The sequence below is a fragment of the Perissodus microlepis genome, chromosome 6 (genome assembly GCF_051167445.1).
Source record: "Perissodus microlepis isolate ML-2025 ecotype Zambia chromosome 6, ASM5116744v1, whole genome shotgun sequence".
In the NCBI taxonomy this organism is placed as follows: domain Eukaryota; kingdom Metazoa; phylum Chordata; class Actinopteri; order Cichliformes; family Cichlidae; genus Perissodus; species Perissodus microlepis.
Window position 1 is genome coordinate 5,439,589 of NC_140466.1, and position 12,647 is coordinate 5,452,235.

The 12,647-nt window shown below is 39.5% G+C and overlaps 1 protein-coding gene across 1 annotated transcript; it reads right to left on the minus strand.

The window, feature by feature from the left end:
* Positions 1-7,900: 7,900 nt before the first annotated feature.
* Positions 7,901-11,416, minus strand: LOC146384898 (perforin-1-like). The gene is made up of 3 exons (XM_084930345.1): positions 10,427-11,416; positions 9,786-10,321; positions 7,901-9,571 (listed from the first exon to the last, which is right to left on the minus strand). Exons 1-3 carry the CDS (start codon positions 10,433-10,435, stop codon positions 8,404-8,406), a joined length of 1,713 nt encoding a protein of 570 aa, XP_084786471.1. The 5' UTR covers positions 10,436-11,416; the 3' UTR covers positions 7,901-8,403.
* Between the last annotated feature and the right edge of the window lie 1,231 nt (positions 11,417-12,647).

A 12,647-nucleotide genomic window follows, 5' to 3' on the forward strand; every position in this document is an offset into this window, starting at 1 on the left:
ATATACAGTGGCTTGCAAAAGTATTGAACTTTTTCACATTTTGTCACATTACAGCCACAAACATGAATCAATTTTATTGGAATTCCACATGAAAGACCAACACAAAGTGGTGCACACGTGAGAAGTGGAACGAAAATCATACATGATTCCAAACATTTTTTACAAATAAACAACTGAAAAGTGGGGTGTGCGTAATTATTCAGCCCCCTTTGGTCTGAGTGCAGTCAGTTGCCCATAGACATTGCCTGATGAGTGCTAATGACTAAATAGAGTGCACCTGTGTGTAATCTAATGTCAGTACAAATACAGCTCAGGTGGGGGAATCTAATAACAAAACGTAAAATGTTTTGCATTTATCTTTAAAGCCCACATCATATTTTTGAACATCACTCAGGCAGCCAGCAATTTAGTTAGAATATTTGGCTAAACATGTTACTCTACTTTTAAACAACTAAGAACATATAATATTTCACGATTACAAAATAAACTGTGAGCAGTTGAATTTTGAAATAACTCTTGTTTTGCATAGTTTTGTTACATTAACCATCTTATCTAGTTTCTACTGGTCATGCGGTGATTTCATGCACCTCCACTGGAGCATGACCAATATTTTCAGAGCCACTACACTAAAGTATTAACCAAAGGGCAAAAAGACAATCATATGGAACAAAGGACTTGTTGGTCTTACCTTGACAGCTGTCAGAAAGCTTTGGTCAGTACCTTCTATTATCTTACCTAGAGGGTAGAGAAGATGAAAGAGTGAAGTTTTAGTTGCACCACGCTCTTTTATACCTTACGATTTTAACACCCACAATCCAGCAATGATGTGTTTTACTTCTTTCACACCCATTTCACACATGGGGAAGCTGTCTTTTTATGGCTTGTTAATACATAATAGTAAGTGAAGTAAAAATATACATACAGTCATTTGAGAAAGAAAATGTTCTGAGAAGTGTACAAAATTCTGTGGAAAGAAATATGTACAACCACATTTAGCAGCAAATTCTTGCAGTAATTGTTTCATATATGGCTTTAATGGTCCTTCACATCATTTTAAAAGAATTCTAGCTCACGTTGGAGCCTTGAAAATTTTTTATCATGTATATACCCACACACACATATAGTCAGAGTCAAAAGTCAAAGTCAGCTTTATTGTCAAAGACCATATGTACAGTCATACACAGGAATTTGAAATAGCAATGCTCCCATGGCCCTGAGTGTACACTAAAAATATAAAGATAAAAAAGTAAAAAAATAAAATAAAATAAAATAAAAGTCTTATGTACAACACAATACAATACTTAATTATTCAAACAGTAGTGTCCAACGCAATCATAGTGATTGTGGGCAAGTGCATGTGCAGTGGGAGTGGGGCAGTCAGTGAAAGGGCAATGATGGTGGGTCAGAGTCGAATGTTTGGGGGGATGGGGGGGTTCAGAGGAAATAAGTGAATGCAGGTCTGGAGATCATGAGTGTGAGAGCAGGGGAGTGAATTCAGCATCCTGACTGATGGAGGAAGCTGTCTTTCAGTCTGCTTGTTCTGGCCCGGAGGCTCTTCAGTCTCCTTCCTAATATCAGCAAACTGAAGAAGCTATTGGACATATGAGTGAAGTCACCTGTGATGCAGAGGGCTTTCCAGATGAGGCGGGTGCAGTAGATGTCCTGGAGGGAGGGAAGAGAAGTACCCACGATCCTCTCCGCTGCTCTCACTACCCGTTGTAACGTTTTTTTTCAGCAGGACCCAGTGAAGGAGCCATACCACACAGTGATGCAGCTGGTTAGGATGCTCTCAATGGTGCCTCTGTAGAAGGTTGTAGGGGTTGAGGCTCTTGCTCTCCTCAGTTTGCGGAGGAAGTAGAGTTGCTGTTGAACTTTACTGACCAGTGATGCAGTATTTTTTGACCAGGAGAGATCTTCTGAGATGTGTGCACCCAGGTAAGGCAAGGCAAGTTTATTTATAGCACAATTCAACAGCAAGGTGATTCAAAGTGCTTTACAGAGACATTAAAAAACAGAAACAAATAAAAAGCATGATTAAAAATTAAAAAAAAAAAAGAGTACGTTTTAAATGTTAAGCTTAAAAGTAAAACAGTGTGGATTTGGTGCTTTATTCAAATGCAGAACAGGTGAGTCTTCAACCTGGATTTAAATAAACTGAGTGTTTCAGCTGATCTCAGGCTTTCTGGGAGTTTGTTCCAGATATATGGAGCATAAAAGCTGAATGCAGCTTCTCCGTGTCTGGTTCTGACTCTGGGAACTGATAAAAAACCGGATCCAGATGACCTGAGGGATCTGGAAGGTTCATACTGGGTCAGGAGGTCACTGATGTATTTTGGTCCTAAACCATTCAGAGCTTTATAGACCAGCATCAGAACTTTAAAGTCTATCCTCTGACGGACAGGCAGCCAGTGTAAAGACCTCAGAGCTGGACTGATGTGGTCCACTTTTTTGGTCTTAGTGAGGACTCGAGCAGCAGAGTTCTGAATGAGCTGTAGTTGTCTGACTGATTTTTTAGGTAGACCTGTAAAGATGCTGTTACAGTAATCAAGCCTACTAAAGATGAATGCATGGACTAGTTTTTCCAGGTCCTGTTGAGCCATCAGATCTTTTATCCTTGAAATATTCTTGAGGTGATAGTAAGATGATTTTGTTATTGTCTTAATGTGTTTTTCTAAGTTTAGGTCTGCGTCCATCACTACACCCAAATTTCTCGCCTGGTTGGTGGTTTTTAGGTGTATAGATTGAAGTTCTCTAGTGACCCGTAATTGTTTTTCTTTGGCTCCAAAGACTGTTACTTCCTTTTATTTATTTATTTATTTATTTTGTTTAGCTGGAGAAAATTGTGGCACAACCAGTTATTAATTTCCTCAGTGCATTTACCAAGAGCCTGTACAGGGCCTTGGTCTCCTGGTGACATTGTGATATATATTTGTGTGTCATCTGCATAGCTATGATAGTTTGTTTTGTTGTTCTTTATAATCTGTGAAAGTGGGAGCATGTAAATGTTAAACAGAAGAGGTTCCAAGATGGAACCTTGGGGAACTCCACATGGGATACTTGTCTGCTCAGATGTGAAGTTACCTATTGATACAAAGTATGTCCTGTTTTCTAAGTATGTTTTGAACCAGTTTAGTACAGTTCCTGAAAAACCTGCCCAGTTCTCCAGTCGTTTGAGTAATATGTTGTGGTAAAACTAAGACTGACATTTTTACACTGTCTGTATTCAGACATATATCATTAAACACTTTGGTCAGAGCGGTTTCAGTGCTGTGGTTCTGTCTAAAACCTGACTGGAAGGCATCATAGCAGTTATTAAGAAGTAATTGAGCTGTTGAGAAACTGCTTTTTCAATGATCTTACTTAGAAATGGGAGATTTGAGATCGGCCTGTAGTTGTTCATTTGTGTCCTGTCAAGATTGTCCTTTTTCAGTATAGGTTTAATTACAGCAGGTTTTAGTGGTTCTGGAAACACACCTGACATTAAAGAAAGGTTGACGATCTGTAACAGGTCTGACTCCAAAGTCTTTGAGACTTTTTGAAAAAACTTGTTGGCAGGACATCTAAACAGCAAGAGGAGGAGTTCAGGAACGTGGTGCTGCTTACCCTCTCCACAGCAGCACCATTGATGGTTAGTGGGGTATGCAGGGTGTGAGTTCTCCTGAAGTCTATGAGGATCTCCTTAGTCTTCTCCACATTCAGGGACAGGTTGCTGTTGCTGCCAGATGGTTAACTTCACTCCTGTAGCAGGTCTCATCGTTGTTGCTGATGTGACTTACCACAGTTGTGTCATCTGCAAACCTGATGAAAAGGCTGGAGCTGTGTGATGGTGTGCAGTCATGGGTCAGGAGAGTGAAGAGCAGGGGGCTAAACACACATCCTTGGGGAGCCCCTGTATTCAGTGTTCTTGTGCTGGAGGTGTCTTTCTGTCAGGAAATCCAGCAGCCAGTTACACAGCGAGGTGCTGATCCCCAGCAGATCCAGTTTGTGAATGAGTTGCTGGGAAATGATGGTGTTGAATGCTGAACTGAAGTCTATGAACAGCATTCCAAGGTATGAGTCTCTAGTGTCCGGATGTGTGAGGGCTGAGTGAAGGGCAGTTGAAATCGCATCATCGGTTGAGTGGTTTGACAGTTATGTGAAATGAAATGGATCCAGGTTGGGGGGAAGAGATGTCTTTATTTGAAGCATGACTAACCTTTCAAAGCACTTCATAATGATGGAGGTGAGTGCGACCGGACGGTCGTCATTAAAGCAGGAGGGAGATAACTTCTTTGGTACAGGAATGATGGTGGAGACTTTGAGGAACATGGGAACGACAGCCTGACTCAGTGACGTATTAAAGATGTCTGTGAAGATATCTGTGAGTTCCGCAGCATAGTCCCTCAGTGCTCGTCCTGGGATGTTGTCAGGGCCTGGGGCTTTGCATGTATTGATCCTGGCAAGGGATCTCGACACACTGTCATGGGATAGTGTCACCACTTGATCGGTAGGGGGGGGTGGAGTCTTCTGTCCACAGTCTGCTTGTAGCCAAGTGGGCTTGTAGCCTTTGATGGTCTGTATCCCTTGCCACAGCCTCCGAGTGTCTCTGCTGTCACTGAAGCTTTGAGAAATCCTCCTGGAGTTCTGCCATTTTGCCTCTCTGATGCCACGTGACAGTTTTGCCCTTGCTGTTCTTAGGCTCACCTCATCCCCAGCTCTGAAGGCTGCATGCATGTGACTGCATATTTATATAATTATTAGCTAGGGTTAGGTCTGCAACAATCTGCAACAAGAGTGGGGCACAATCAAAACTCAAGTTCTTTAACAGTGATTAGTGAAAAGGCATTTAGCTAAAATATATAGACAGGAAACATCTGATCTAAGTCTCATCTTTTAAAAATAATTATTAATCATCGCCTCACGTAAGTGTGAAGTACAACCAAGGTTTCCTGTCTGTACTTTGCGGGTCTTTAAAGAAGGTCTGACAAGAGGCTTTTAAATTAGCTTTACATCATGTTTTAAACTGTTATATAAATAGTCTTCTGTACTTTGTTCATAGGACTGCGCTAAAATAGCAACCTAACTGCGTTAAGATGGTCTGATTATCTATCACACACTTTTTTTGTCTTCTTCTCTTTTTTTATTTAGCCTCTGACATGATACGTGTATTTACACATTAACTAGTTTAGATTTTACTACCACTAAAATCTAAACCAGGGTAAACTCAGCAGCCGACTGTCCGTAACGGGCTCAGAGTCACGTTAACCATAATATAACAAGCAGGAATAAACTGACAGACCTCTCCGTGTCTCCACCATTAAACATGTCTCTGGTTGCAGCAAGTCATGAAACGTCTCCCTGTTTCTCTACTATATAATATAACATAAAATATTCAGATAACCAGAGATTGGTTTGCTGGATGTTCTCAGATGTGTGTTATGTCATTTGGATAACTTTCCTACAAGATGAACATAGTGGGAAAACGAGCATTCACTCGAAATTTTTAAAATATAATTTTTTTTTTTAAATAAATCTTAGTTTAACATGTACATAGCTTTTGGAACTTTTTTTATCGTTATTATTTTTCATTTACTTTTTTCTGTTGATGTTACAGTAAGTTGACCTTTCAACTACTAATGTTTCGATGTGCAGTGAAAATCGCATATTGTGAGGCCCTCTGCGTCAAATAGGTTTAGCCTACACAGATAACAGTCTGGTGCAACTGAGTTGATGGGAAGGACTCATATTGTTAAAGCTGAGCAACAAAGGCCACAGAAGCCCTTTCTGTGCCAGGCTGACCTGGCTGAATAGACAGCTCTGTAGGATCATGTTCTGTATGCATCTAACCTTTTAAGACAAAATATAATTAAATGCATAAGTTACCTTTTGCACTGAATGTTCTGACTGTATTCTGTGACCATGTAGATAAATTGTGTTTCTAAATGATTTTATGATTGTTATTTACCTTTGTAAAAAAGCCATGCAGACTGCTGTTGTACTCTGTATTATTGTTTGGCCCCTTTACAAAGTCTAATTAAAACCTCACAAACACAACTGGTTCACCTATGAATGGATTTATTTCACATTTCCAAAATAAGTTTCAAACATTTGACCCACAGGCCAACTGCTGGCTTTTTAAAGTGGACAGTTTCAGAGAAGGAGGGCAGCAGTTTTTGCTTCTCATTGTTTTGAAACCAGGAAGAATGATCTTGCAAGTCATTATAAGATCACATCATGAGGGAATCTCATCATCAGCTTTACATCCTTCTTACTGACAAACACATTATCCAAAAAGAAACAGGAAGAACTCAAATATATTCATTTGCTTTATAAAGTATCATTTATTAAATGTCAAAGTTTTCAGCAATAGTACTTTTATTAAAATAGTTTTTTGTTGTAATTCAACAGTTTGATCCCACTTAAATTCACACTGGGTTGTATGTGACCCATGAAGTAAAACTCAAAGTGAACTTTATTGTCATCTCAGCCATGTAAATGTATGCAAAGAGACAAATTATAAAGCTCCAGGTTTACACATAGTGCAAATGGCAGGATACTGTACTCTGACATAGAGAATAAGTACAAACAGACAAAGATACAAAATATCAATACAAACTCAAACTGTATGGTTAGTCTGCAGTAAACTCCCAACACAGAAAGTATGGAATGATGCTTGTATTGATCAGCCATGTCCTGAGTTTATGTACAGTACTCTGCAAGACACAAATGAAGTGGACAGTTGTAACTTATATGAGCTACACAGTTACAAATTTGCAGTACGTGAAAGTGTAATACAGAAGAAGCAGCGTAGTCTGGATATAAAATACAATGTCTGAAACTTGAATAGATATGAAATGATATGAACATTACAGATGCAGTTTACATTCTAAGCAGACAGCCCTGCACAGAAGCAGGAGGTGCTGCAGCTTTGCCATCTGTATGGCAATGAGAAGATATGAAATGACATGGATAAAAAAACAAAAGTTAAACATTCTTACACATCTCACACTGCAGCCCTAAACCTTTTCAGGCATTACTTACTGAAAATACATGTGAGACTATTAATGTACAAAAAATGCTCAAGTCAAGGAAAGTCTTTAAACAAGAAGTAACTCTGTCGTCTTACCCTGACAGCCAGCTCAGATCAGTACCTTCCATCGTCTGAAGTATGCTATAGTACTGATGTAGAAGTGGAGACTTCCTTGTGCTCTTTTCACAGATTGTATTTTTAACTTCTCTAACACCCACAGCAACAATGTGCACTAGTTAATTTCCCCTCACACATAAAACACATAGAGCCACTGTAATTTGTGATAACCTCTTGATGCATTACAGAAACTGAATAAACAGTTACCAATATAAACTTGCAATAAAAAGTATGTAAGTCCATTAGTTTTATTTTTATGTGAAAACGATCTCGCTCAGGGAGGTTGTTTGGATGTCTTTGTCTTTGTTATATACGGTGTAGCTCGGGCGATAGAGCAGGTCATCTACTGATCAGAAGGTTGGTGGTTCAATTCCTGGCTTCCCCTAGTCTTGGGCAAGATACTAACCCCAAATTGCTCTCCGATGCATCCATCTGGAGTGTGAATGTTAGTTAGAAAGCACTAAGAAAATTGTGCGAATGGGTGAATGCACAAGTTGTGTGAAGCGCTTTGAGTGCTCAGAAGAGTAGTAAAGCGCTATATAAGAACCAGTCCATGTATATTGGAGTTCCTCAACACATAATTCTACTTATAATGTAAATTTAATTTAAATATTACTATGAAATTTTGTATATTTTTAATATACGATTACTTCAGATAGTTGTTTCATGTATGCCAGTAGCTTATAGTCTTCTCTTATTAACCTTTATTAGTTCCTTTATTAGTGGCCAAAGGAGACGGAGCCAACGGACAGCCATGCAGACGAAGGAGCTCTGCAGGACGACCTCATGCTGGCGGTGCACTCAATGGGGATCTGGAAGGCAACCAGGAGGCCAGTGACGAAGACAGAGCACAAAAGGTAAAAGACTAAATGAACAACTAATTAGGAACTAGAAATATAAAAGATTAAATTAGGAAGCAAAGCTCAAGACAAAGAAACCAGGAACTACACAATAACAAAAAATGACGGTCCAAAAGTCCAAAAACACAAAAACAGGCAGCCAAAAACACCTTAGACCATGCCAATTTTTTTAATTACTCAAATGACACACACGCATTGTCTTTGCTGATGCTTTATTGCTAGATTTTTGAACGACTATGGAAAAGAAGCATAGAGAGTGGCTTACATTGCCCACAAGCATGGCTGAATTAAAAAAAATATTTTTGCATATAAAAGTCAAAGACAGAATGCCATGAAGTACAAGCACATAGATATTCAGCAGATGGTCAAATCCTTATTCTCCCATTGACTCATCTTACATCACTGACAGCATTAAACTCACATGTTTTCTGGCCTGTCACACTTATTCCCCATCTTTCCAAGAAGAACCCCATTTCTGGTGTGGAAAACCTCAGCCAAAGACGGACTCATGGGCGAGGGGATATACTCCTGACACTGGTTCCCACTAAGACTTGGTGCACACTCTACGATGTAGGAAAAGAAGAAGGTCCCATGATCCAGCATGCAGCTGTCGCTCACCTTCCCTGCTCGCAGATCAAATGAACACTCGCCTAACAGATCACCGTTCCAGTAACTGTCCTCATCATACACAGCAAATGTAAGTTTATCTTTCATGTTGATGGTGATGGTTCCAAATTCAAATGTTTCTCTCCATTTAGGGTTGTCATCATTACTTATAATATCAGTGCGCTTTTTCTGATCACCATATGTCACCTCCACTGAACCATCTGTCTGAGTCCACTTGTCACCATACAGACCCTTTGCATAAAGTTTGAACACCTTTAAGGTTGCAAAACCTTTCCCAGCAGGACAGCAGTTCGACTTGATATTTTTATTACCATTACAGACACAAGCGCAAGGATCTCTTCTGCTGGATCTGGATCCAATCTTACAGGTTTCGGAACATTTTTTCATCAATGCGTTTTTCTTAATGTACTGCTCCACCTCTAGCTTCAGTCCTGCAATGGCATAATGGCTGCTTGGCAGAATCATGTGCATGGGCTTTATATTGTATCGGACCACATCAGGTATGGATTCAAGAGACTTGACCCAGTCCCTCATAACGGATGTTGATTGCCCTTGAAAGAGGATATCAGCTCCGTTAATGTGTCCGCCAATGATGTTTGTGAATCGCTCACTAAATGTACTGCTGAAACTTTGCCCATGGTTTAACTTCCTTTTCATTGCCTCACAATGTTTGTTCATGGTTTTAATGCTGGCAGAGCTCATGAAACTAACTGAGGCCTCCACTGTGAGACAGTCGTTGACATCTGTAGCTGACAGGCCATTCATGGCCGCCTGACAAGTCTTGATGGAAGTGACGGCCTTCATTTCTCCTCCTAGATACACTTGTGTGATGTAATGTGTGCCATATGTCTCAACCAAATTCCGGTATAAATGCTTGGTTGCAGATGAATAATAAGGAAGGGCCTTCACAACTGATTCAAAATCATGACTCAGTGGAGGATTTGCTTTTAGTCTGTAACTGTAAAGGACAGAAATAAAACAAAAAATTAAAAAATGTAAGCAATAATATAATATAGGTAATAAAATTTTACCCATATGATAAAATACTGTGGATGAGTTTGTCTGTCTGCAAATAACATAACTACTGGAATAACATAGAAAGATTTGCATATATAGGACTATTTACTATTTGTAGTTTTTAGGAATTGAATTAATTCTGTTCAAATACTCACCTGTAGTAGTTACACTTGACAGAATGGCGAAAGAAAGTGTAGCGATCTTGTTTTGACTTTTGCATGGCGAAGGTAGATTCTTTGGAGTGGGAGCCTCCAAAACCAACCCCAAGTCCAACGCTACCAGAAACAGGAATATCAAGGCCAACTTTCCAGTCATTGGACACAGATGATGTGGAATCATTAGCAAGCGTTTCAGCAGAATCATGGAGTGTACTGGAGACTGATAAACTGCACTTGGGCAGGGTTCTCCAGTCCAGCACTGCGACAGGGACCTTCTGTTTTACCTGATTCACGTAGCTGTTTCTGTACATTCTGCAAGTGCCATCTTGAAGTTTCCACGTTTCAGTGTCGATGACATAGGCGCCTTTTCTTTCCATCGTCACAATGTCAAAGCCTTCGCCGCCCAAGTTGTAACCAGGGACAAAGTGAGCCTTTTCACACTCCTCTGGTGTACCAATGAAGCTCACACTGGATGAAAAGCACAGAGGGCTCCATGCCCAGCACAGGAGCAGGATGTGCCACAGCCTTGCCATCTATATGAAGGAAATAAAGAACAATAGAAGGAAAAATAATAAAAGGAAATACAAGTTAAAATCTTGGGAAATTCAAAGCCAGAATGAAGGTTTTGGGTCTCTTACCATCAGCATTAACAGGAAGTTCTGTTTGATGCCTCAAAATGGACAGCTTGAGATATTAGTGTCCAGGAGGTGGAGTCTTGAAAGGGTATTTAACACTAGGTTCCAACAAATTTCTCACAAGTTTTATATTGAATCAGTTTTGTTCACACATTTTTACACACCTCACACACCCTCCATTAGGCGTTGACGATAATTAATTAAACTTCTGCTAAGAACTAGAAGAAGAGAGAAGGCGACTTGTTAAAGACAAATAAATAAATAGCCAGAGGGTCAAACAGAGACAAGAATTAGAGGTTGGAACATTATCACGCAATACCTGAAGTGTCAAGCGTAAAGAAAATTATGATGATGTTGATGATTATGTTTTGTGTATTTGATCTTCATGTTTGACCTCCTCCTTTTAAGTTGCTGTCAATAGTTTTTGGTTATATATTCTTTAAAATAGTTATTACATTTAACCTAGGTACCTGGGTGTTCACCTGAATAATAAACTGGGCTGGAGCCACAACACTGATGCTCTTTACAGGAAAGGTCAGAGCAGACTCTACCTGCTGAGGCGGCTGAGGTCATTTGGAGTACAGGGAGCACTTTTAAAGACCTTCTATGACTCTGTGGTGGCATCTGTCATTTTTTACAGTGTGGTATGTTGGAGCAGCAGTTTATCGGCAGCTGAGAGGAAGAGGCTGGATAAACTCATCAGGAAGGCCAGCTCTGTTCTGGGATGCACCCTGGAACCAGTGCAGGTGGTGGGAGACAGAAGGACTCTGGCCAAAATAACATCTCTGATGGACAGAGTCTCCCACCCCATGCATGTAGATGTTGCTGAACTGCAGAGCTGCTTCAGTGACAGACTGCTGCATCCTAGATGCATGAAGGAGCGTTTCCGCAGGTCCTTCCTCCCTGCAGCTGTCAGACTGTACAATCTGAACTGCTCCCAACAAACATAGATGTTTACATCAATGCTGTAACTGCAATAAGTTAGTTAATTAACCAATTCGCACTACAACCTGGTTTGCCTCTTACCTGTAATTATTTTTATTTAATTTAGTAACTGTACAGTACTCTCTGTTTATAGTAACCATTGTCCTTAATGTAAATATGTAAGAAAAATTGTGTATGTTTCTGTTCCGTGTCCTGTGTACTGTTTGTTTGTATATTTGTCTTTTTGGCTGCTGTTACAACCAAATTTCCCCTTGTGGGACAATTAAAGGATTATTCTATTCTAAATGTTTTATAACATTAATTTTTATATATATATCTAGAAACAAGGATTCAAGCAATTTATCATCCTGGAAGCAAAAGTGAATGTTAAGTTGTAAATCTAATTGTAAATGTACTATTTTGAATTCTGAACAGTGCTGCATTGTAAATGGTTTTTCCCCTTTGGTTAATGCAAAGACTCACTGAAATTCAATGGCTAACAGCACCATACTATAAAACTTATATTTTCTTGACAACACAGCAACACCCTTGCAAACCTGTTGTGCAAACCATGAAAACAGAGTTTATTGCTGGCAAGCCCAGCTGCCAGAACTCTGTTGCAATTTGATACAATTTCTTATAATGTAATTTTGAAAGGATATTAATAGCTTACACACAGATGAGTGTTATCATTTCTTTTCTTTAATGCTAATAGATCAATGGAAGTCCTCAGGCAGCCTGAGTCTATAGCAACATGACTAAGATATGTTTGAGGGTGAGCTGAATGACAAAGGATGGTTTGAACCCAAACTGGCAACTGGATCAACAAAATAGCGCTCTGGTTGTTTTTCTGGTTGTAAGGTGCTATTCACCCCTCCACCCCCTCTGGTGCTTTTCTCGCCATGCCTTTATCTCTGTAGCTATACTGTTTGTGGTTTGTCACATTTGCTGTGTGTCATTTTTCTTTTTTCATCTTTTCTTTCTCTTAGCTTTTTCCTCACTTGAACACGTCCCTGACTAGAATAGAATAGAATAGAATTCAACTTTATTGTCATTGCACATGCACAGGTACAGGGCAACGAAATGCAGTTTGCATCCATCCAGAAGTGCTTTAGTGATATAGATATATTACAATATATATTAGCATAATATAGATATGTAAGTATATTACAGAAATGGGTCTATTATGGTATGTTATAATGTACACGGTATGAAGTATGTTGTGAATATTCTATAACTATAAGTATGTACAGGCTGTAGTGAGTACAAGCTATGTACAGGCTATGAACAGGATATAAAT